Here is a 22643-nt window from a genome sequence, read left to right as displayed (position 1 = left end):
ATCGCGAGAGGTACCAGCCCGCTGTCATGGCGGCGGAGGAACCGGAGGTGGATGTGGAGGGGGATCTGGCGGCCGCGCCCGGGGAGGCGGCATCAGAGTGAGTGAGGGCCGTGAGCGGGCATAGCGCCGGTATAGAGTCGGTGTAGAGCCCGTATAGAGCCCATATAGAGCCCGTACAGCGCCCAGCCGCTGTGGGGAGCCCTGGGTTCTTTGGTTTGTTCGACCCTGAGCAAAGGGAGCCGAGGGGGGACCCTGATGGCGGCTGCAGCTCCTCACAGGGAGCGACTTATTGAGGGGGGTTTAGGCTGTGCCCAATGGTGTGTTATAATACTACCCAATAATCTACATTGCGTGACGTAAATTTTACTATCTCCTTCTTCTGGTGATGGTATAGAGCCTAATGATACGTTCATTTTGATTGAGTATATGTGTCGTTTTGAATATGGGGCTTTTCTTTCAGAGGTCATGAAAACACAGCATCGAGCTTACTGCAGGATCACTATCTTGATTCATCCTGGAGAACTGATAACAGCCTTGTAAGTTATTTTGAATTGAATTGAATTGAATGATGCTTCTAGCAAAGTTATTCCAACTTCAACCTCATCTCCATGTACAGCCCCTTTGAGCTTATTAAACAGCGTCTTGTGCTTATCTCCAGAAGCTCTTTATATATTCATTCTTGTTACTTAAATAACAGCGTAACAGAATCCAGGATTAAGAGCTGTTTGTGTTGTTTGCAGCCGTGGACGCTGGACAGCAGCATTAGTGAAGAGAACAGGGCTGTCATTGAGAAAATGCTGCTGGAGGAAGAGTATCCTTTTTCTGATCTGCTTCATTGCAATGGAACTGGCCCAATGGTTTGTTTGACAGCATGTCAGAAGGAGAGTCACTTTGTAGATGGATTGTAGGGACTTAATAAGTCATAGAACCACCCATAGCTTATCCTAATGCCAGTAAGTCTTTGTCTTGTTCAGTTCCTTGGCACTTTTTTGTGACTGAGTAACTCAGAGTAACAGAAGAAACAAGAAAATATAGGAATTTTCCCAACGTAATGAATTAATGAGGGTTAAACTGAGAGCGGATAAGAGAAAGTTACTTCATGATGGTTTCTGTGTCAAATAAGCAAAAGCCTGTTATGGAAACAGGACAAACTCAAAGTGAGTGAGTTGTGCATTCAGGAAACAAGCATCACTGCCTTCTGTATTAAACTAACAGGAGCATTCCTATGACTGAAGTATTAGGAACCAATGTAACTAATAGGATTTCTAGAGTTCTTATATCTTTGAAAGCTTTCTTAGTAACAATCGCAGATATTACCTATCAAACAAATCGCTGTCTGAGAAAATATGGCTCAGTCAAAAGGAAGCAGAAAAAAGATCTGTGAAAAGGTGAGCCGGGTAATAAGAAATGAATTAATAAGAAATTAAAGGCTGGTTAATTGCAGGTATGTGCAATTGTATCACATTGACTAACTTTTAATTTCATTCTGTTGTGTTTTTATTTGCAGCCCACATAAGAAAACTGGAAAAGTCATGTATGTACATTGTCACAGTTGCATTTTTTTCAGCATGGCTTCTAATTTTTGTTAAATTACAGAACACACACCCAAAAATGTCACCTCCCTAAAGTTATTCAAGGGATCTTTCAGCACACAGAGATACTGTATGTAAGAAAGGGGCTGCAGTTAACTCATTTGTTGTGTTTTGTTGCTGGTTTGTTGGTTTGTTTTATAGCACAGTTGTCCTTATTTAAAGAAAGAATGCTAATTCAGGTTGGCTTTCGTGGCTGTCTTTGAGTCTTTCTTTATGGTGGAGAAGCTGACGTGTTTGTCAGTCTATCAGCCAAGTTGGTGCTTCAAACAACACCATGAGCTTTAAGGAGATAATTAGTGTTGCTCTTGTCAGGAGTTGTCTTCAGTCACTGGGGTTTGGGATGATATGCTTTAGAAGCCATCATCTCATTTCCTTCCTGTTCATAGGGTGCGATCTCCTACAAAACCAGGCAGCAACTCATTGAAGTGGACATCAGAAGAAAAAGAACTATTTGAACAAGGGCTGGTATGGTTGCATTGATGTGTAATTGTTTGAATAGACCATTAATTTATCTTAAATAATAAACTAATCATAAATAAACACGTTGTGTTTAGCTGTTTCTACTTGTGTACTTGTAACTGCACAGTCACACTGCAGTCTTAAGTGTGCTTTAAGTATAGAATGCATAGGATGAGTGATGAAAGTGAAATCCTGCAGCTCGTATTGTTAGGAATAGCAACACTTCTTACTGTTGGATGCGATGCATTCCTTGTTGCAATGTGATTATTGAGGTTCTTGGGTTCAGCTGTACTGTTTGTGTGTTTGTAATGCAAAACTGAGCTTTTAAACACTTTGTGGGTATGAACTGGAATGTTTGGAATGTTGGAAGCTGGGTAACTCAGGTTTGCTTTGTTGCTCTAGGTGAAATTTGGCCGCCGCTGGACAAAAATTGCCAAGTTGATTGGGAGTCGTACTGTTCTACAAGTGAAGAGCTATGCCAGGCAGTACTTTAAGAACAAGGTAAACAGAATATTTCAAGTATTGTTGTCAAGTTAGTTTGCTTTGTATGATTTTGGTATTTTTATTGCTTTGTCAGCCTAACACCTCCCTCTGAACGTCTGTCTGCTAGTCAAGTAAAATAGTTCTGATTGTCTGGGAAGCAGTTTTTTTCCTCTTTTTAATGTATCTTATGCTTTCCTAGGCAAAAAATGATGGTTCTGAAAGAGAAGAGCAAAGTCAGTGTGGTGGCAGCCTTCCCCCTGAGGATGGAGTAAGGGTAGAAGCGTGGTCACCTGGAAGCTTGAGAGGCCGTGCAGACCCTAACCTGAATGCAGTGAAAATTGAAAAGCTGTCAGATGATGAAGAAGTAGATATAACTGATGACATGGATGAACTCTTTTCTCCTGCTTGCCAGCAAGATGTTGGAAAATCTGAATTATCTGTGATTTCAGAAAGTCCAGCTGAAGAAACAAAAGGAGCGGAGCATCCTTTACCAAATGTTGGACATAATTCTGCTGTTTCTTTGCTGGAAGAAGACCCTCAGAATACTAAGCAACCCACAATGAACACGTTACTGTTTCAGGATGTTGCAGCAACATGTTCTCAGCACGTGAACGGTGATAAATCTGTGAACTTGGATTACCAGCGGTGCAATGATTTTATAGAGAAAGCTGGACAGGGTGGAACAGGAGCATCGCATGGTGCTTGGCAAACAACTGACCAGGAGCTTAATGAAGAACAGAGAGACCTGGCTGATAATGGGCTGCTTTTTCATCCCACCTGCCAAGTGGATGAAGATCATCAAGAAGAAGCAGAGGCTCTTAAGCCACCTGATCAAGAAGTGGAGATTGATAGAAGCATCATTCTGGACGAAGAGAAGCAAGCTATTCCTGAGTTCTTTGAAGGGCGCCAGGCCAAAACACCAGAGCGTTACTTGAAGATTAGGAATTACATTTTGGATCAGTGGTAAGATATATTCGTTTTCCTTCTTTCATTAAGTCATTAAAATCTCTCTTGCCCTGCTTTGCTGTAGTAAAAACAGCACAAACAGGTTTTGTAAAGAGTAGAAGTAATTTTGCAGTAATATCCTAAAGAAGCAACGAATGGCACTGAGTGGTGGTGCTTCTTTCACCTCTTTGCAGTTCTGACGTTCTGGAAGCTGAGCAGTGAAAATGCTTTTTGAAGCGTTATGGAAGTTTTTGTCCTATATGTATCAGAATAAACCCCTTCTGGTTTTGTTGTGCTTCTTTTCTTCTGTCTTTGTCATCCACTATATAAGAATCCTCAGATATTCTTGATAAATATCTCTTCAAAAGACCCCCTTTAATTCTTTATTGATAGCTGTGGTAGTGCCCATGCAGTAGAGCAGCTGGAACAAACATTCTGCACTAGAGAAAATAATGTTGACCTAACGGTATTTCACATAAAGCGTCAATGTTGAGCCGTGTTTGTACATCTGAATATTCTATATTCCATCTCCAAAAATTCAGTTTAAAGAACCTTTAATGTTTGTGGTTGCAGGCTGAACATCTGGTTTGTTGCAGTTGTGGTTTATGTGCTTGTTGGCTGGGTTACTTTACTTCTTAGTAGGAAGAATTAGCAAATTTTAGTGGGTTCTCACTGAGTGGTCTCTGTGCTAACAGCTTATTCTGGCAACAAAGAAATTCTGACATTGCATATTGGGAAGGTATTAAGCTCAAATAACTCAGTATCAGCTTAAGAGCAAGTGGAGTGAAAGCAGGTTTGTTTGTTACACTGAGGATGCATATGATTATATGAGTTACTCAGAGGAATCTAATGCAGACATTCTGAGTTCAGTTTAAAAGAATCACCGTATTTCAGAGTAATTCAGTGCTTCCTGGCATATCATGTAGAGGAGTTTGTTTTAAGGCATGGAACATGAGCTTCATACTGCATGACTGTGAGTGTGTATGAATAACCCTAAGGTAAATTGCATATGCTTTGTGAAACCTGTGTTTTTGCTGTGGTTGCTCTGCACAGCAGTGTGTAGTGTTTGCATGGGGCTAAAACACTTTACTGTCTCATCTCCACCTGCGCAGTGACTTGTTTTCTATTGTATGATGTGTTGTTCTGTTTTATTGTAGGGAGAGATGTAAACCCAAATACCTGAATAAGACGTCAGTACGTCCGGGCCTTAAGAACTGTGGGGATGTTAACTGTATTGGACGTATCCACACGTACTTGGAATTAATAGGAGCAATTAACTTTGGCTGTGGTAAAATAAATAAATAAATACGTTTATTAGAATTGATTCCGAACTTAAATTTTAGTCAGTGTGTGCTGAGACCAGCTAATGGTTGTCAGCTCTTTTATTAAAATGAATATGTTCATGTGAAGAATGGATGTGTTTCTTTTCCTGCTTCCCCATATTGAACCATAAGCATTTGGTGAATCAAACAGTCTTCACCCTCAAGGCTGTCCTTTTTATTTTGACATCATACAAATGTTGAAATTAATGAATTAAAAAAGAGAAAACTATGTAATCACTTATCAAGATGACCTGAAGCACAGTGTATGTCTCTTATATTTCCTGTAGAACAGGCTGTCTATAACAGACCACAACCAGCTGATAAAACACGGTCCAAGGAAGGCAAAGACACAGTGGAAGCCTACCAGCTTGCTCAGCGTTTGCAGTCCATGGTACGTTTTGGAGGTCAGGGGAAAGAGAGCAAGGTAGTGAAAAAATTGACATGCAGGTGTTTTCAAGCCAGGCCATCTCAGAAAACTCCTTCTCTTGTTCAGTTTGCAGTTTCATTAGAGTGCCCTTCAGTTCAGGTATCAGTTTAAGCAGTATTGGTTTTTTACTGGTATCTGTTTTATTCTGTTCTCTTGCATGTTAATTGCCCAGCTACTTAACTAAGATTTATTATGGTCTTTTTTCCTAGAATCCCAACCCCTTCCTCCCCAGCACCCCATCATCTATTAGTCCAAATTAGTCAGAAAACAGCGGAGTGTATCAATAGAGTGAGGTTAAGTTGCTTGTGTTATAATCATTAAGTATACTGGGTATGTGATATGACTTACTGAGAGTCTTACGCATGCAATTAAGTACAGTAGTAACTCATTCATAATTAGATGAATTACCAAGGTTTGCCAGATTAATGTTCATGTTTACATTTAATGTAGCATTTTGAAGTACTTCATGGTAAAATAAATCAGTTGATGAGAGGAAAACAAGATCAATCCCATTAAAAGAAAAAAAGCTTCATATGAAGAGCAGTAGCTTACACAGGGCACACACATACTGGCTGATGGCTTTTGCATTGTCTGTGCTATAATTCACAGTTGGATAATAGTTTGCTGTTGCTCTCAGGGATGCTGATGTTCTACAGAACATCATCCTGGTGTTCTTTACAACCTTAAGAACCTGAAAACATCACTGGTGGTATTTGGTGACAGATTGTGAATTACTCAATCCTGTAGAACTCCAGGGGGTTTTCTCTTTTCTGGATGTATGTCACAGTGTTGGGAAAGCTCACGTGGCAGTAATCTTTTGGATGATGTTCTTCCAGCCGATGAAACATGGCAAAGGCTGTTTTTTGCATGAGTTTGATCCTTGATTTGTGTTGATTTTCTTTTTGCAGCGTACAAGAAGACGGCGAGTCCGAGACCCCTGGGGAAACTGGTGTGATGCAAAGGATTTGGAAGGGCAGACGTTTGAGGTAACCTGGTCTTGAACATTCGTTTACATATGTGATTATTGATAATTGCTAGCAGGTGGGATTGCTTGCTGTTACAATAAATCCTGCAGCTGTTACATCTGCTGATAAATGACTGTAATTTGGTGTTTGCAAAAGGTGTTTGTGCTGTGAGCATGGATGGATCTACACAGCTCTACACCTACAAAGCTCTTTGCCTCATCTTGTATAAAACTTCAGGAGCCTTTATTTTTAGTTATAGAAAAATCCCTGAAAACGTGCTATAAAAATTGTGGCCACTGATTGCAGTGGAAGATTTTATCCTTAATCGATGAACTTGCATTTACGCATAGTTTGATATTGCACCATAATCCTGTAAGACAGCAACTGAGGGTATATAAGGAGGGTAGTGATGTCAAGGATTCATTCAAGATGTTGAGACAGACTTTTGCAATTGATTTGTAGCATTTGTCTGCTGAAGAATTAGCAAGAAGAAGAGAAGAAGAAAAACTGAAGCCTGCAAAACCTTCTAAAGGTTCAAGACAAATAAAAAGGTATTTGATGTACGTCGTGTTCCAAAATGGGTCTTCTAGAATAAAACAATTGGCTTGTATGGCATCAGGCTGGAACGCTTCAAATCAGTACTAGGTATTGTGGGCAGAGTTAACATGTGGCATTTCAGATGTTTAATGCTGAAGTTCAAAAGTGTGGGAGGTGAACTTCTGTATTTGGTGGGAGTCATTCGAGTATGAGATGAAAGGCATGCAGTGAAGAAATCCTCTTCTTCTTGTACTGAGGAGACAGTGGGAAACTAGGAAAGTTTCCTGACTGTCCTACATCTTTAGAGAAATTCTCTTTCGTTTTATAGTTCCTTTGATCCCTTTCAGCTGATACCGTGCTGTTTATTCACTGAAGAAAAGCAGGTATGTATCCGAGTGAATATCAATAATGCTTTATTTAGTTATGTTGCTTTCTTTATACTCATAGTGGTGTTTGTGATTTCAGGAACCCTTCCAGGTGAAAGTGTCTTCAGAAGCACTTTTAATAATGGATTTGGTGAGGATGAAGTTTTATCTTTCAGAAAGCTATGATGTATCTGTTGAGGGGTTTTTTTATGGGTGGTGTGGTTAGATTTAGCAATGCAGTATTTAGTTCTTGCAGTTTTTGAATGCTGTGGGGTTTCTGAAGTTATCATTGCTTAATGGATGGAAGCGTTATACAGCTGCATTATAAGCATGCACGTATGTAACAAGTAAACATGATATTTTGGTTTACTTTCAATTAAAACCCTGGCTATTTGAGCATCTTTAGCTGTCCCAGGTTCTCCTTATAAATGTCACTGGGAAATTACTGAATTGCAACTGTGGAGCCAATGTGTTCTACCAAGTGCAAATCAAAGCTTAGAGAAATTATACAGCTTGAACTTTAATAACTGTTTCGTATCTTTTTAGCATTCGCATGTGTCTATGGCAGAAGTCATAGGGTTGCTAGGTGGAAGATACTCTGAAGCTGATAAAGTTGTAGAAGTAAGTGTTTATCTTTCTTCCCTTTTCTCTAAGTCATTAAGACTGTTGTTTGAATTGATGTTATTTCTTCAGGGCATCTACTTCAAGCACATTGAAGTTAATGACCATAACCTTGCAATGTTATTTATGCTTTGTGTTGAAGTGCTGACTTCTCAGCTCTTTCATGAGGAATATCTGGCATGTGACTTAAAATTCTTTAAATGAATCTTATTGAACTGATGAAGATTTCTTGCATTTATCCATCTGGAGACTTTTTTAACAGGTTTGTGCAGCAGAGCCGTGCAATAGCCTCAGTACAGGACTGCAGTGTGAGATGGATCCTGTGTCTCAAACACAGGCCTCAGAAACACTTGCTGCCAGAGGATACAGTGTTATTGGGTGGTACCATTCCCACCCAGCGTTTGACCCCAATCCCTCCATACGAGATATTGACACTCAAGCTAAATATCAGGTACTTACTGGTCTGTACATTAATAATTAATAACTAAAAGAAGTGCAAACCCTTAAGGCCCATTTACAATGTTAATGCACGTTAAAAGCATGTCCGTATGTTGTTCTGTGGTGTATGCACCATGCTGATGTTGAGGTGGTTTAAACGTGGTTGAACACGTAGGAATGCTTCCAGACTTTCCACTACGTTCTGACTTGTCTATTCTTTAATTTCAGGATTCTGCTGTGAAAAAGGCTGATTTCTGATGTGTGGTTTTGTTTGTTTTTCTGTTTGTTTTAAGAGTTATTTCTCCAGGGGTGGTGCCATGTTCATTGGAATGATTGTAAGTCCTTACAACCGAAATAATCCTCTCCCGTATTCTCAGATTACTTGCCTGGTGATCAGTGATGAGATCAGTTCTGATGGTTCCTACCGTAAGTACTGATAGTTAACCCATTGTTTTAGCTTCTCTTACCCTTTTAGATACTAAGGGGAAAAACATTGCATATTCTCAAGGCAGGACTTGTAAAACAGGTGTGTGCTGCTAAGGAAGGACTTGCACTGTACAAAATTGGAAATTGCACCTAAAGGATAATCCTGCAAGTAGTCGTTGCTGTTAGGAGAACAGTGTACAGGCATGAATAGATAACTTTAATATAGAATGTTTGCCGTTTCTAATGTTGATCGGCTATTCCTCTTGTCACCTGATAATAATCTGAGGATAGATCCCAAGATAACAGAACGTGGTCATGGTCTCTGCCTCTTCTCCCTACTCCTTCCTTCTCCCATTTTAAGACCTGATTCCTGTATCCAAACATGAAGATATCCAGTGTTCTTGGCAAGGCAGTAGAAGAGGCTGTGTGATCTGACAGTTCCCTCTGTTTCTTTCCTCTGGATGTAAGCAGGGGAGACCATCTGTCTGGAGACTTGCTCCATAGTCTAGGGGAAGTGAAGTGGTGATCACATCTGTGCAGTACTTGTACTACAAGGTTTAGTTCTTCGGGTTTTTCTATCTTTGTGTTTCCCACTTGTGCCACACCTGCGTTGTGGAGTGCAAATCTGTAGAGATGTGGTTCCAACTCATAAGAACTCAAATCACATTGCCATGTTTCTGTTGCGTTGTGGGTTTCTGTTCTCCTTGTTCTCCACAGTTCCTCACACAGACTCCCACCAAAGTGAAATTTCCCAACCCAAATGTTGCACCTCAACATCCTTAACACCGGCAGGTGTGAAGTGTCAGAGACCCGAAGGTATTTTATGTGTATGTAAAAGTGTTGTGCAGTGAGTATTTGTGTTCAATTTATCACAGGCCTGCCCTACAAATTTGAAGTACAGCAGATGTCGGAGGAGCCTCAGTGGGAATTAATATTTGAAAAAACAAGATGGATAATTGAAAAATACAGGTTCTGTCACAGGTATGTTTGCTTTGTTATATGCCGAAACTCTAAACCGGGTATGTTTATGGCTGTGATTCAATAAGGATGTAAATCTGCTCTTACTTTTCTACTTTTTGCTTTCTCTCCTTTCCACAGCAGTGTCCCCATGGATAAAATTTTTCATAGAGATTCCGACCTGACTTGTTTGCAGAAGGTAAGTTTGCTACTTTTGATTCTTGGGCTTTGAAATTTAAAATACTGTTTAAAACACATCTGTGTAATATCATCAGGTGTCACATATTTAAGTATTAGAGACATGGACTAATCCCAGTGAATGACTTCCGTGGTGCAGCTTTTTGCTTACAAGCACAGTGACAGTAAGGATGCTCACTTGAGATAGTGGGGATAACAGTAACAAGTGCTGAATTTTAACCACTTTGGGTTATCAGTGAATGAATAACATCTCAGCATGTTGTGTGCTTTCAGTGTGAGAACTGCACACGTGTTGAGAGAAGATTGAGGTTTCCCAGTCCTTTATCAGTAAAGAAGAGCTGTACTGTGTTTGTTACACAAAAGTGAGAATTCCAATTTTCAGTCAGTGTAACCATCGCTGTGAGGTTGTAAACAACTACAGCTGCAAGAATGATTGCACAAACAAGACAGAAAACCTGCCCAAAGCAAAATCATAAACAGAAAACATACACAGTAATTATCCATGTCTCCTTCTTCCCCTCACAGCGTGACTTTGCCTATAAATAGCTTACATCTGACATTGAGGTGGCAGAATTCTCTTGAATTTAGCCGTTGTGTAATTAGTTTTATAGAACTTAGTTTACAAAATGATACGCACCCTCCCCAAAAGCCTGTCAGTTCTTTTTTTGTCATAGCCAGTTACTGAGCTCAAGCTGGTCACAAATAAATATCATAAAGTGTTCCTTTCTGCTTTAACAGGGTATGGTTCTTTTTTGAGAGTGGGTTTCTTTTTTCTGGAAGGCCCAATGTAGGAAAATCACCCATTTGTTCACATGTATCTGCTCTTTTCTGAGGTCTGTGTTGTTCGGTTGGTCTTAAAGCAAATAAATTAAAAACCAGTTTGAAACTTTGAGTAGCCAGAAGGAAACAAAAATTCAGGAGAACAACTCTGAAATTTCCTTTTCTCTTGACTAGCTGTTGGAGTGCATGAGGAAGACTTTGAGCAAGGTAACAAACTGCTTCATTGCCGAAGAGTTCTTGACTCAAATAGAAAACTTATTCCTCTCCATGTACAAGAGTGAAAAGAAGAGTAATGCTGAAGAATGTAAGAGTGAATGTTCAAGTGAATTAGAACCTTAGAATCACCAAGGTTGGAAGAGACCTACCAGAACATCCAGTCCAGCCATCCTCTCATCACCAATAGTTCTCACTAATCCACATCCCACAACACACCACCTCCCTGGGCCCATCCCAGTGCCTGACCATTCTTTTGGAAGAGTAGTATTTCCTCATGACCAGCCTGAATCTCTCCTGGTTCAGCTTGAGGCCACTGTCAATGTGTTGGCCTAAACAAAATAAGTATGGATTTATTATTATTATTTTATGCTTATTTCTCCCTCTGGTTTCTTTTCCTCTTGACAAAATGTCAGCACTTTCAAAATGGTTACCCATTTTAATAGTAACAGTTAAAGTATCCAGTCCCATTGTATTGTTACAGTTCAAAGATACTTTGAAAAACTCATGGTTTGTGTGATCAGGCAACACGAGGAGCACTTACTATTAACATGTAGATAAACCATGCATTGCAGGGTTAGTGAATTATACCCCAGTCTGTGGTTTGGGGAGAAGGACAAGCTGCCCACAGCACTGACAAGGAGAGCTCTCCCTCTCAGATCTTTCAGGTTGGGAATTTTGTTTTCATATAGATACATTTTTTTAATTGACAGGGATATATATCTGACACTCAATGGTTTTGTTCCTTAATGCTTCAGAGAATCTAAGTTCAAACAAATGCACAGAAGGGGTACTTAGCACTTCACTGAAATGAACAACGTGTAGCCCAGAGTAGCTTTTTGGGAGATTCTTTGCCATCTTGCTTCTGTTTTGTATGAGGAAGGCTGGCAAGTCGTTGTCTTCTCATTACTAGTTGTGCTTGTTTCCAGTGGAAATGTTAACTCCTGTTTATTACAGGTTACGGTCTTTCTGATCTTCTGTTCTACAGGAAGATCAGGCATTTTTCTGTCAGATCATTGTGATTTGCCCACTTGTAATTGCCAGTGTTTCCTGTGGAAACGAGCTCTTCACTGTTGGCAAGCATAGAGCAACAAACAGACAAGTATGTCCTTTTTTTGGGGAGGGGAGGATGACAAAGAAAAATGTGCTTTAAATTTTGCCCTCTAAATCCAGAGATTTGACTTTTATACACAGATTTACCTCTGAGATCTGTCTGAAATGTATTTGAAAACATGAAGCAGGCCAGAACTTGACTTTATATTGATAGGGATAATGATGGATTTGATTCTTATTTGAAAAATACATATGTATGTGTATCTACTTCTATAAATTTAAGATTTTATATGTTTAAATCTTCAGCTTTTCATTTGAAAAGCTTTAAAACTGTATAGTTGTATCCTAATGAGGGAACTCCTTTGCAGAGTTTAGAATTACCTGCTTTATCATGTCTCATAATGTCAGTCTGTGTTTCTAAGTGGAAGGTGCAGAACATGATTGTGTGTAAGTTTGAGCAGCTGATACTTGATGGTTCCCTTGGAGCACATTCAAGGATTATAGTCTTAAAAATGCTGGTGGCTGCTCTTCTCTGTGCTCGTGCACAGTGTGAGATCACACTGCTGTGTATAATTTACAAACTTGGTGCATCCATCTATTTAAGGCATGCTGATTCTGCATATATTCTAAATCGTCATCTTTGGGGATACCTAATTAAAGATACTGCATGGCTTTCTGTATTTCTACTTTAGACAACGCTCTCGGTGACAAAGCATTCTGGCCTGTGTTACTTGTGGGATGCTCTGCAGTTTTGCATAGGATACTCTAGAAAAACCATATGCTATATATTGTATGTACTAAAAGCTGTAGTTCTCCTTCTATAAACTAGAACCAAATTTCAACCTCCTGTGTAACAGCAATATGAAGTAGATACCATTCTTCATCCATATAGATGGATGTCAGTGTTACCAAAGTATTGGTAAGAACGTGCTGGCAGCTTTTCTGCTGAAGAATTAAAGTGAGTTAAAGTAACGCAGTTGTATTAATTGGTTTTAAGTCACATTAAGTCAGAAGAGTTTTTAGTCAAACACGCTTCCGAAGCAGTTCAGATCTCCAGAGAACACTGTGCAGTTTTGTATGCATGCACACAAAGGCACCAGGTTTCCCCAGGGTGGTTCTTGTACCAAAGGTTATCCATGGACAATGTTTCAAAGCATAGGAAAGGTGAGGGGAGGCACAATGAACTGGTAGTACCACCAGAATCCCATGTGACCACACCATATGGCGTGTGGATGAGAAATAACATATCCATCCTGCCAGGTAATGATTTTGTGGGCAGGAGTTGTGGTAAGAAATACTCTGCTTTTTGTCATTTACTTTTGACTTTGTGTCTAATAATGAGTTTGGAAGTTGTGTGCTGCTGAGATGTTACTAACACTGCCAGTTCTGCTACCCAACACGTACAAGGCATTAAATCTGTTTATTGAGAAGCTCATTGTTTTTTCATTGGCCGGTTTTCTTATGTTAGCTTTGTTTTAGGACAAATACTGCAGGCTCATATATTTTTTGTTTATGTAACACCACCTGTAACATCCAGCCAAGCACTTCCTCAAGAGAAGGGAAATGTTTGAGCAGCAATTGGAATGATGGAAGTTAAACTGGGCGAGTCACCACTACATCCTATGATGTAGCTTTGGCCATTTGTTGTCTGAGTGAAGTTTTGCTGCCCCGGTTCCCAGCAGTGCTTTTTCACAGCTACTTGTACCTTGTGTTCATGGGGAGGATGAGGGGCTTGGTCTGTATTTCCTTGAATATTTTTTCCCCTTTGATCCCTTCTTTGATATTCCTGACTGATGGTATCCAAGAATCCACTAATAAAGACTAAATATTCTGTACTTCAGAAGATGTGTTCCAAATTTTTGATCGCTTCTTGTTTCTTGAAGAGAACATCTGCTATTTCTTTCTTTAAAGCCAGTAAGAATGAAGAACTGATGCAGCTCAGTTTAATACCACAAGAGGGAGCTTGGGTACAGACAATACAGCAAAACTGATGGTCATTTCGAACTAAGAGTTAGAACTATTCTTACTGCTATACGCAGTCTTGTAGTCAGTGATTAATTTTTGTGGGCAGTAGCTTGAATCTTGTTGCTTTCATTTGTTCTTATCAACTCTCTGCTCTGACCTCCATAAAATTAGCCAGCGATGGTTTGTGGCAGGGATGCTGAGATGGTAGAGCTGTACTTACCACACTGTATTCTTAGAAATAATTCTAGCATCTTAGCTGTGGGATCACTAAAATGATATCGTGCAGTGTTTCTCTCTCCCTTGCCATCACAGGCAACTGCAGTGACTTCTAAAGGTGCTACCTGTGCTGGGGCAGAGCAGTGTATCACAGCACTGCAAGGGTAGGAAACGCTGCTGCAAAACCTGTGAGGGAAGCTGGGATGTGTGCAGCGTGGCTACAGTGTCAGCACATGGGAAGTAGCTTGTTCATGGCTTGGGGAATGTAGTAATCATATTTGATACTGAACAAAGCATTTAATGGCCTAGATAAAAAGCATTCTGGTCATTTAATTGGAAGTGTCTTGCTGTTTTACACAGACCTACTGCCCTATTTTTATGAGATTTAAAATCGTGCAGAAAAATTGTTTCCATGGAAGCAGAGATCACGGAAGAAATAATGCTCCGCGTTTCCTACAGGATTCCTTTTACAGCCTGCTGTTCTCAACAATTAACTCTTATAGTGCTGTTAGTTTAGCGTGGATTAAAGGATATGACAAAGAAAATAATACCTTGAGGGACTATGTGTATATATACTTTGGTTTTTTTTTTTCTTTCCTGACTTTGAAAGAAATCTGTTCTCTGCATGTTTACAGAGGGAAAATCTACAGTGGGAAGAGAAGGTTAATGGAGGAGCACACACCATTTTGACAAATTATGGAACTCAGTCAGGGAAACTTGATATTATTCCTACTTTCCCCTTTTCTTGCTTCAGTTCTACCTTCTTGGTGACTAAAACCGCTGCTGTGTACTTCGAGCCAGCTTTGAAGGAAGCAGCTATTAATGCAGTTTTTAATTAAGGTAACAGTAGTGAGAATCATCACCAGTAGCGAAGTCAGACCATCTGTTTTAATTGCCTATCATTTTTCTTCCATATATTACTTCTGAAAAAACCACTTCATTTTTCTCTGTTTTCACTGTGTCTGGAAGAAAGGAGAAACTACCAAATGATGTTGGGAGGCTGAGACCAAGGCTGAGCATTGTATGAGGAAAGTACTGTTACTTAAAATCTTCACTCACTAAAGTGCTTTCAAAGCACTAAGGGTGGCTCAGCTCTCAGCCATACAGAAATTGCTGTAGTTTGTTTTGAATCTGGCTGTGAGCTGTAACATTTTATAGCTGGTGAGGGTCTGTCCTCAGTGAGACAGCTCAGAGAACAAAACAAAGCCTGCTCTGAAGCTCGTAACGTCACATAAAGACACAATGTGAGGATGTAGTTGATGGTTAAACAGATTTTGACTTGGAAGGATGGATATGGATTTTATGTATAACTAAAATAGGCAAATGAATTACTTGGAGACATGAGTTAGGAAGTGGTACACTATTGTAAAAAACAACCAAACAAACAAAACCTTCAAGGTGGGGAATTACTAAGTGATTTCATACAAGACGTATCAGTAGCTCACAATGACTTCCTGCTACTCTTCAATACTGTCATTTTTACCCTAGAGGAGGGGAGGTGAAGAGGTGCAGTAATGAGCTGTAGGTCTGAAAAGGAGCCAGGAGTGATTTGAAGAACTTGCCTCATCTTTGCTCCCCTAAGTAGAGTGAATTTCTTCGGCTGATTTGGAAACAGGAGGTAGGTCTGTCTGCCATTATGGAATGACAGGGAGTGTTTATATCTGCACCTTTAATTTTAAACCTATACCATATTATTAATGCTCATTAGTAGCCACTGTAACTTCTCACTGTTCACAGACACACAAGTCGTCATTACAGGTAGCCCTGCTCACAGTGACTGAAAGCAGGTCAGGCCCTCAGGAAAACAACAGAGCAGGTTAAAGCGATTGTCTGCGAGGCAGAGCAGAAGTTGTACAGATGGGAGAATGGGGCTGTTTGTTACTGCTTACAAAATAATGATGTATAAAGGGTCTGACAGCATTTGACAAACAGATAGATGACTTAATGCTAACTGGAAAATGTGGTTCATGCTTTGTAAATCATCGTTAAGACACTTGGGAGCCACTGGAGTGTACTGCGATAGGCATTACTCAAAGTTCAGACTGAAAAACTGCTTCAGAAACTGCTAACAACTTTGTAAGGGGAATGAAAGCTTGAAAATTAGCATTCCTAATACTGCTTTGGGATGAGTAGGAAAAGAGAGAAGCTTTCCGTTGTGGAAGCTGAGATTGCTCTCCTGCGCTAAGTAAAAGTTCAGCAAACTGATGAACTGCCTTTCTACCTGTCACCTGAATCGGCAGCTACTTCAGGGTTCTGTTGGAGCATACATATAATAAAGCCTTTTGGAGTTCTCTAAGGATGTGAAAGTGGCATCTTGACAGTGGAATGGTACAGAAGTTATGTGATGTAAGAGGAAGGAAAAGTTACTACGAACATAGAGGAGTAGGGTTGCCTCAGATAAGGAGTGGGACTTTCTCCATAAGAAATGGGAGAAGTTCCTTACAGATGCATTTGTCTGCGTACTCTACTATGTAAAAATCCTGAAAAAGGAAAAAGATGAGGTGAAGCCTCATGCTCTAATCTGTAAGGGAAGCTCAACATAGCAGCTATGCTTTGGGTCTGCTTTTGCCTCTTCCATGTTGCTCCCACACTAAGAGGGATGTCAGACATCTGTGGAATCAGTGCTGCCCACTTAGAAGTAATAGATGAAAGTGCAGCTCCTCTGGCATCTGGGCATGAGGCCAGTTGTTTTAGAAGAACTCGTTTGTCAGGTCTGATACGAACTCTGAATTAAAGGAGTAGCATAACAGCATGTAGAAACAAGCAGAGTCCCCTAGGAGATATAAGCTCCAGACAGTGCTTGATGCCACTTCCGACTGTACCCACGCATTGTACCTGCACTATGGAGCCTCTGCTTGGAGTTACGCTGGGTTTGATTCTGATGGTAACTTCATCAGCACGGAGCTGTACCTGTGTGACCAATAAGTGGACAGAATGTGACCACGATGCATCTGGCAACTGCACCTGTAAGCTGGTGGGTTCAGATCATACAGTAGATTGTTCAACGCTGACTCCAAAATGCTTACTGATGAAGGCAGAAGTGACTGCCATGAAGCTCTCCTACAGACCTCGTGTTAAGCTGCAGGATGGTGGCATTTACAATCCAGACTGTGAGGACAGTGGTATCTTCAAAGCCAGACAGTGTGATGAAGCTGGTACCTGCTGGTGTGTGAACACAGCTGGAATAAGAAGAACTGGAAAAGGTGACAAAAAATTGATATGCGATGAACTGATTAGAACAAACTGGGTCGACATTGAACTGAAGCACAAAGAAACGTCCCATTACTTCGAAGCTCTTGATGTAGCAGAAGCCCTGGAACATCTGTTTGAGAACCGATACAAGCTGCAACGCAAATACATTACAGCTGTTAAGTATGATTCCCCATTCATCCAGATCCACCTAAAACAAAATAAGCGGTGTGCTGTAGATATAGTCGATGTAGCCTATTACTTGGAAAAAGATGTAAAAGGTGACTCTGTATTTAATTCTGACAGTACATTACGTGTCTCTATTAATGGAAAAGATCTGGCTATTGAAAACATACGCATTTACTATATGGATGAGAAGCCACCAGTGTTCAGCATGAAGCAACTGCTTGTTGATTTCAGCGCTGTGGTGGCAGCAGTGATTCTGCCTGCTGGTTTTGCCATTATTTTGGTGATTGTTCTGTGCCAGCGGAGAAAATACAGGAAAATTAAGATTGAAAAGATGAGTGAAACAGAAGGGCAAATTTTATAGTCGCTTTCATCTGAAAGAAAGGAATCAAACTGCAACTTCAGCAACCAAAAGGCAGAGGTGGTGGTGGAGGGGGACAAAATAAAGAAGCATAAGCAGACTCTATGCATGTGGATGGATTCGGAGTTGTCTCCCATTGCCCAGGAACTGACAAAGCACTCGGTTTGAATTATTCTGCTTTAGAAAAAATGACTTTTCTTTGGGTATAAATTAATTTAGGAGTTGGTTACTGAAATCTGGCACTGAAAGTATCAGTTCAGAAGCTACAAATAGGTATTTTGTACAAATATAGAATGTGCATTTGTACTGCAGACCTCGTTTGTTTGCTTAATATTTAAGCCAAGGCTCCTTCCGTGTTTGCTTAGAGCAAAATAATAATAGCAATAAAAATGTTTACAAAGTCTTCAAAGTTGCTGGAACTTCTTTTTTGTCAATTAATTTTGTTGGTGTCCCTAACCAAATAAAATAAAATATTCTATGTCACTAGAGGCTTTGATACAGTCAAGTGTTAGGAGACAGCACCGTGGTCACTTCTATTGGAAAATGGCCCCAGTTCTGACTGTATTTGGGTAGCACTGTGAGCTATTCCTGGCTGCAGGTCCAACACTATGAAGTCAGCAGAGATCTGATCCCACTGTAAGCATAACTTAACCTTGTTTTTCCTCCCAGATTCAAATAACAGCTTTCTGTCTACCTAAATTCCCCTTGCAGTTGTATCAGAGGATATATTTTTTGGTCTTTAACAGCTTCACAGAACTACTGTTTTATTACAGAAGAAGAGTAGGCTTGTTTAGTTTGGAGGCAGGGGTGTTATTTCTGACAGCACACAGCATCACTGCTTAATTCTTATCTACTGGAACAACATAGGATGGGCAGACGCATCACCTTTTCCCCAAAACAGATTTTTACACAATTACGTTATCAACATAATACAAACAAAATAAACACAATCAATGCTAATGAGAGGCTGTGTGCTATTGTCTGTCTACATTATATAACAGAGGGTATGATCATTTTAACTACGCAGAGGTACCTGTTGCCTAAATTACACTATGCAGTTCCAACTGGAGAAAGTCTGCCTTAGTTTGAAAACTGAAAACAACTGCTCCCACAGAAAGAATCCCTGGCTCTAAGCTACAACTCTGGAGAGGCTGACGTTGCCCTTTGCATACAGTGCTATCTTGGCTCCACTGGCTAAAGTGGGTTCTGGCCTTTCCTTTCAGCTTTTTGTTTAAAAAACAAGCATTTTTTTAACCACGGGAGAGCTGAGGGAAGTGCCAGTTGCAGTGCCAGCATTAGAGCAAGGAAATAACAGATAAGGATTCATGGAGGGATTAAAAGCCTCTTAAACTCTGTCCCCTCTGTCTCCCTGGTGAAAACCGTGCCTGCTTCTATATGCAAGTATGCACTCCAAGAGACTGGCACATAATCCCTGCATTAGTTTGCAAATTACTGGTGTGTTTATGTGCACGTGGGTTCCCACACCTATATTTAAAGATGCACATTGCTATCATTTTTTTTCTTTTCTGCTGAAGAAGGTAAGCCCTAGGGAAAGCTTGTGGCAGCAGAGCTTACACTTCAGCCAGCCTGAAGCCTGGTTTAGCTCTTATCAGTGGTGACACAGTTCAAACCTGCTGCTGTTTTGGATGACAAAGAGAATCTCTCCTTGTCTCATCTTTCCCCAGTGAGGACTTACCTCTGTGAGGCTGTTTGGACTGGGACTACAGCAAGATGGGGTTAACTACTGTGCCACGTCCTATAAACACATCCCACACATCCCTTCTTGTTTAGATGATAAAACATAAGCATGTCTGTAATGATGAGCACTTCATGACACTAAGATACAAGATCCCCCCAGTAGTCCTTATTATGCCCCTAAAAGTGTCAGGGAGTCACTTAGAAATAATAGCTTAGGTACTGAAATCACTTTTTCAGGGAAAAAAAAGTAACAAAAAGACCTTTCTTTCATTTCTCCTTAACTGGACTGGTTCATGCTATTAAACAGACCATCTTCCTTGTGCAAGTATACAAGTATAACTACCCTTTCCAAAGCATCTCCACTGATTTGTTGCAGGGTTTACAGCTGGTACCTATCTTTTTATGCTAAAATTCATCTTGAGTTAATGCAACTACTTTCAGAGCAGGAAAAACCAACTTTAGGCATTTATGTAACTATTCACAGCAGCTCCCAACAAAATTCTTTGCATTGGTTTTTATCTGGCTAAGATTTCATATGCTTCAGGCAGCCTGATAATATTCATATCTCATTTTCATGCCAATCCCTTCTCCCCTGGGGATAACACTCTTACAGCCCTACTCCAGCACAAATTAAGTGCCACAGTGACAATTAGGGATACTTCATATTATCTAAATGAAAGAATGAGTGAGAATATATTTAATTTTCCACTGAGATTTTTACATATGGGCCCAGCAATACAGGTTTGCCTTGAAATAAATGTATGTATCAGAAATCTCTGCAGTTCTGCTAGCCTGATTTTATCCAAAGAAACACAGTGGAGCAACTACAAAGGAACTGGATGTGGCACTGCTGTAGCCATTGCATTGTATACTGCAGAAATGCTCAGTGCTGTTTCCCCAGTCTTAGCACACATCAGATGAATTCTTCTTTTCTTTTCCTGTCCTCATGTACCAGTTTTGCACCCACCAAGTGTTCAATTTGCACTCTAAAGCACAATGGTTGTCAGACACACCAAACTGCAAGCAATAGGTAATGCTGGAGATCATTTTCATTACATAAGATATCTAAAATGGCTTAAAAAATCAGAAGCTCTTGATATGTCTTGGATCGGATGTTTACATTTGGTTCCTTAACTCCAAGTATCTTGGCTGTACTTACACTACTCTGACAAACTAGCTGGTACACTTTGCCCTGGACTGACTAGAATCCTGGGCCAGCAAGGCACCCACTGGTGTGACTCAGTTCACGTCTGATGACAGCACTAAGTGATTCCCAAGACTGTTAGTGCTCAATAAACACTAGCAAGCTGGGTAATCAATCAGTTCACTAGTAGGAGGGGATCCAATAATCATCTGTAGCTCTTACTGAGTCTTTTATTAAAACATTATAGGATAGCAAGTAAATAAAAAATCACTGCCTCTTCATGGATGTTTGGGAAAGAAAGAACTGTACTGAACTCTACTTTTTTTTTAAACTATATTGACAATGAGTAATATGCAGAAATAATTATTACTTATTAACAAAGAGATAAATATCTACTAGCATCCACAGACAGGTATGTCAGTGGAACAGGGATGGGTTAGTTAATATGATATGTACACAATACAGTACACTCAGTGGACCAAGACAGGATCTAGTGAACAACATTTGGAAAGCTTCAATAATAACAAAACATTAACAATTCTTTTAAGTTAACATGAACTCCTGGGATTTCTGCAGGTCAAACAGACAGAAGTAGCATTAAATCCAATTAACGACTTGCTGAAGGCTGATAGATTGTATTGTTTCTGCCAAGATTTTAGCCTGTCACTAATGAGCAGATGTGAATTCCTTTGAAACTGGAATGACAAAACCATCACTCAAGATTGTTTGTTTTTTTCTTAAATAAAAGATAAATATTATTTTGCAACACATTTTTTTTTTTCCACTTAAAAATGATTACTGTACATTTTAAATGACAACTTTTTAATTGCCAAGATTTAAAGTGGTACTAGGGAGATGTTAGTATAAAAAGGCTTTCACTTGAATATACAGAAAAATCTTTATAGCTACCGTGTTTTTAATTGCTTTTATTGGATTTCATATTTGACAACTGGATCCATCTTTGAGTTCAGCCCTGTTCCAAACAGGGTATTGGACCAAATTACCTCCAAGAGATCCCTAACAGCCTAAATTACTCTATGATTCTGCAACTCAGAATAAAAGATTTGCAAGAAATCGATTTTAGTTGCAGTGATCTTTGTAACACACACACCCTCATTAAAGAATTGAAGGAAAAGCTCCAGCTCTATGAGACAAGGACTCAAACTATCAAAGATACTGTGGTACTGCCAACTGCTTGAGTGAATAGTTTTAAACACATACAAAATTTAATTCAGTTTAGTATGACTACTTACAGTAATCCATAGAGATTGGATACATCTACACAGGTCTTCTGCTCTGCTTCACAAATGCAAATTACAGACTTTTTCGAAGAAGAGATGAAGCTAGTAACAAAATCTCAGCACAGAAGTTTCTTCCCTTTAAAAGAGAAAAAAAGTTACATGTACATACAGTTGTTAACATGTAAGAGAAGCCAAGGTGTCAATCACTATTTCTATTTTATTATTTAAACTGGCAAATTGGAGAAAAACACCTCTTTATAAGTATCCACTTGCTCAACTGCTTACTGGATTTTCAGAGATGCATTTCATGTCAGTATCTGATAGAAAGATCTTATAATTATCTCTGTCACATTTGCTGCTTGTCAGCTTTGAAATCTTAATTATAAGTGGCAGAACTTGTGGAGAAATGCAGTACACAATTTTTAGCCCCATCTTTATGCACTCAAAACATCCAGTGATTTTAATAGGAATGAGGCAGGTGAGGTTTAATAGGTGAGGCAGGAATGCAGAAATAGCTCTAATACCCTCTAAGCAGACAGGTAAATAATAGATCCTGAGAAACAAATAATAGCAAAAGCAAATCAACCAACCAACCAAACAAAATAATATCGATTTTCAGCTGGTTTGAAATAAAATGGAGTGTCTGACGTGGAAGAATGAGATTTGCTCCACAGACCAAACGAGAGAAAATAGTCATGCTTGGTTTCAGAGGGGAGAATTCATGAAGAAAACATGTAGAAAAGATGATCAGAGGGCTGGAGCACTTCTTCTATGAGGAAAGGTTGAGGGAACTGGGCGAGCTTAGCTTGGAGAAGAGGTGGCTGCGGGGAGACCTCATTGTGGCCTTCCAGTACTTGAAGGG

At 39.8% G+C, this 22643-nt stretch overlaps 2 protein-coding genes across 10 annotated transcripts; both read left to right on the top strand.

Moving 5' to 3' along the window:
- Position 1: 1 nt before the first annotated feature.
- On the top strand, positions 2-13616 carry MYSM1 (Myb like, SWIRM and MPN domains 1). 9 transcript variants are annotated; one of them, XR_014932890.1, is made up of 20 exons: positions 2-97; positions 461-536; positions 741-811; positions 1311-1388; positions 1508-1534; positions 1979-2057; positions 2454-2552; positions 2734-3497; positions 4637-4767; positions 5089-5192; positions 6137-6214; positions 6656-6744; positions 7078-7113; positions 7196-7246; positions 7642-7716; positions 7979-8167; positions 8448-8580; positions 9456-9561; positions 9679-9736; positions 10690-13616. XR_014932890.1 is itself a non-coding variant. In XM_015870628.3 (20 exons), exons 1-20 carry the CDS (start codon positions 27-29, stop codon positions 10852-10854), a joined length of 2496 nt encoding a protein of 831 aa, XP_015726114.2. In that variant the 5' UTR covers positions 2-26; the 3' UTR covers positions 10855-13616. The 9 variants fall into 9 exon arrangements, 4 of the variants coding, with proteins under 4 accessions (XP_015726114.2, XP_015726113.2, XP_015726115.2 ...); XR_014932888.1 differs by having other exon boundaries at positions 7059-7113; positions 7966-8167; positions 9682-9736; XR_014932887.1 differs by having other exon boundaries at positions 7059-7113; positions 7966-8167.
- A 3015-nt stretch (positions 13617-16631) lies between these two features.
- On the top strand, positions 16632-18107 carry TACSTD2 (tumor associated calcium signal transducer 2). The gene has a single exon (XM_085511883.1). The coding sequence runs from the start codon at positions 16766-16768 to the stop codon at positions 17699-17701; it is 936 nt and encodes a 311-aa protein (XP_085368009.1). The 5' UTR covers positions 16632-16765; the 3' UTR covers positions 17702-18107.
- The last annotated feature ends 4536 nt before the right edge of the window (positions 18108-22643 follow it).

This window comes from Coturnix japonica, chromosome 11 (genome assembly GCF_054131305.1).
Source record: "Coturnix japonica strain WE chromosome 11, WE-NBRP24, whole genome shotgun sequence".
NCBI classification, from domain to species: Eukaryota; Metazoa; Chordata; class Aves; order Galliformes; family Phasianidae; genus Coturnix; species Coturnix japonica.
Note: the sequence above shows the minus strand (reverse complement) of the source record. Positions and strands in the feature narration are given on the sequence as shown.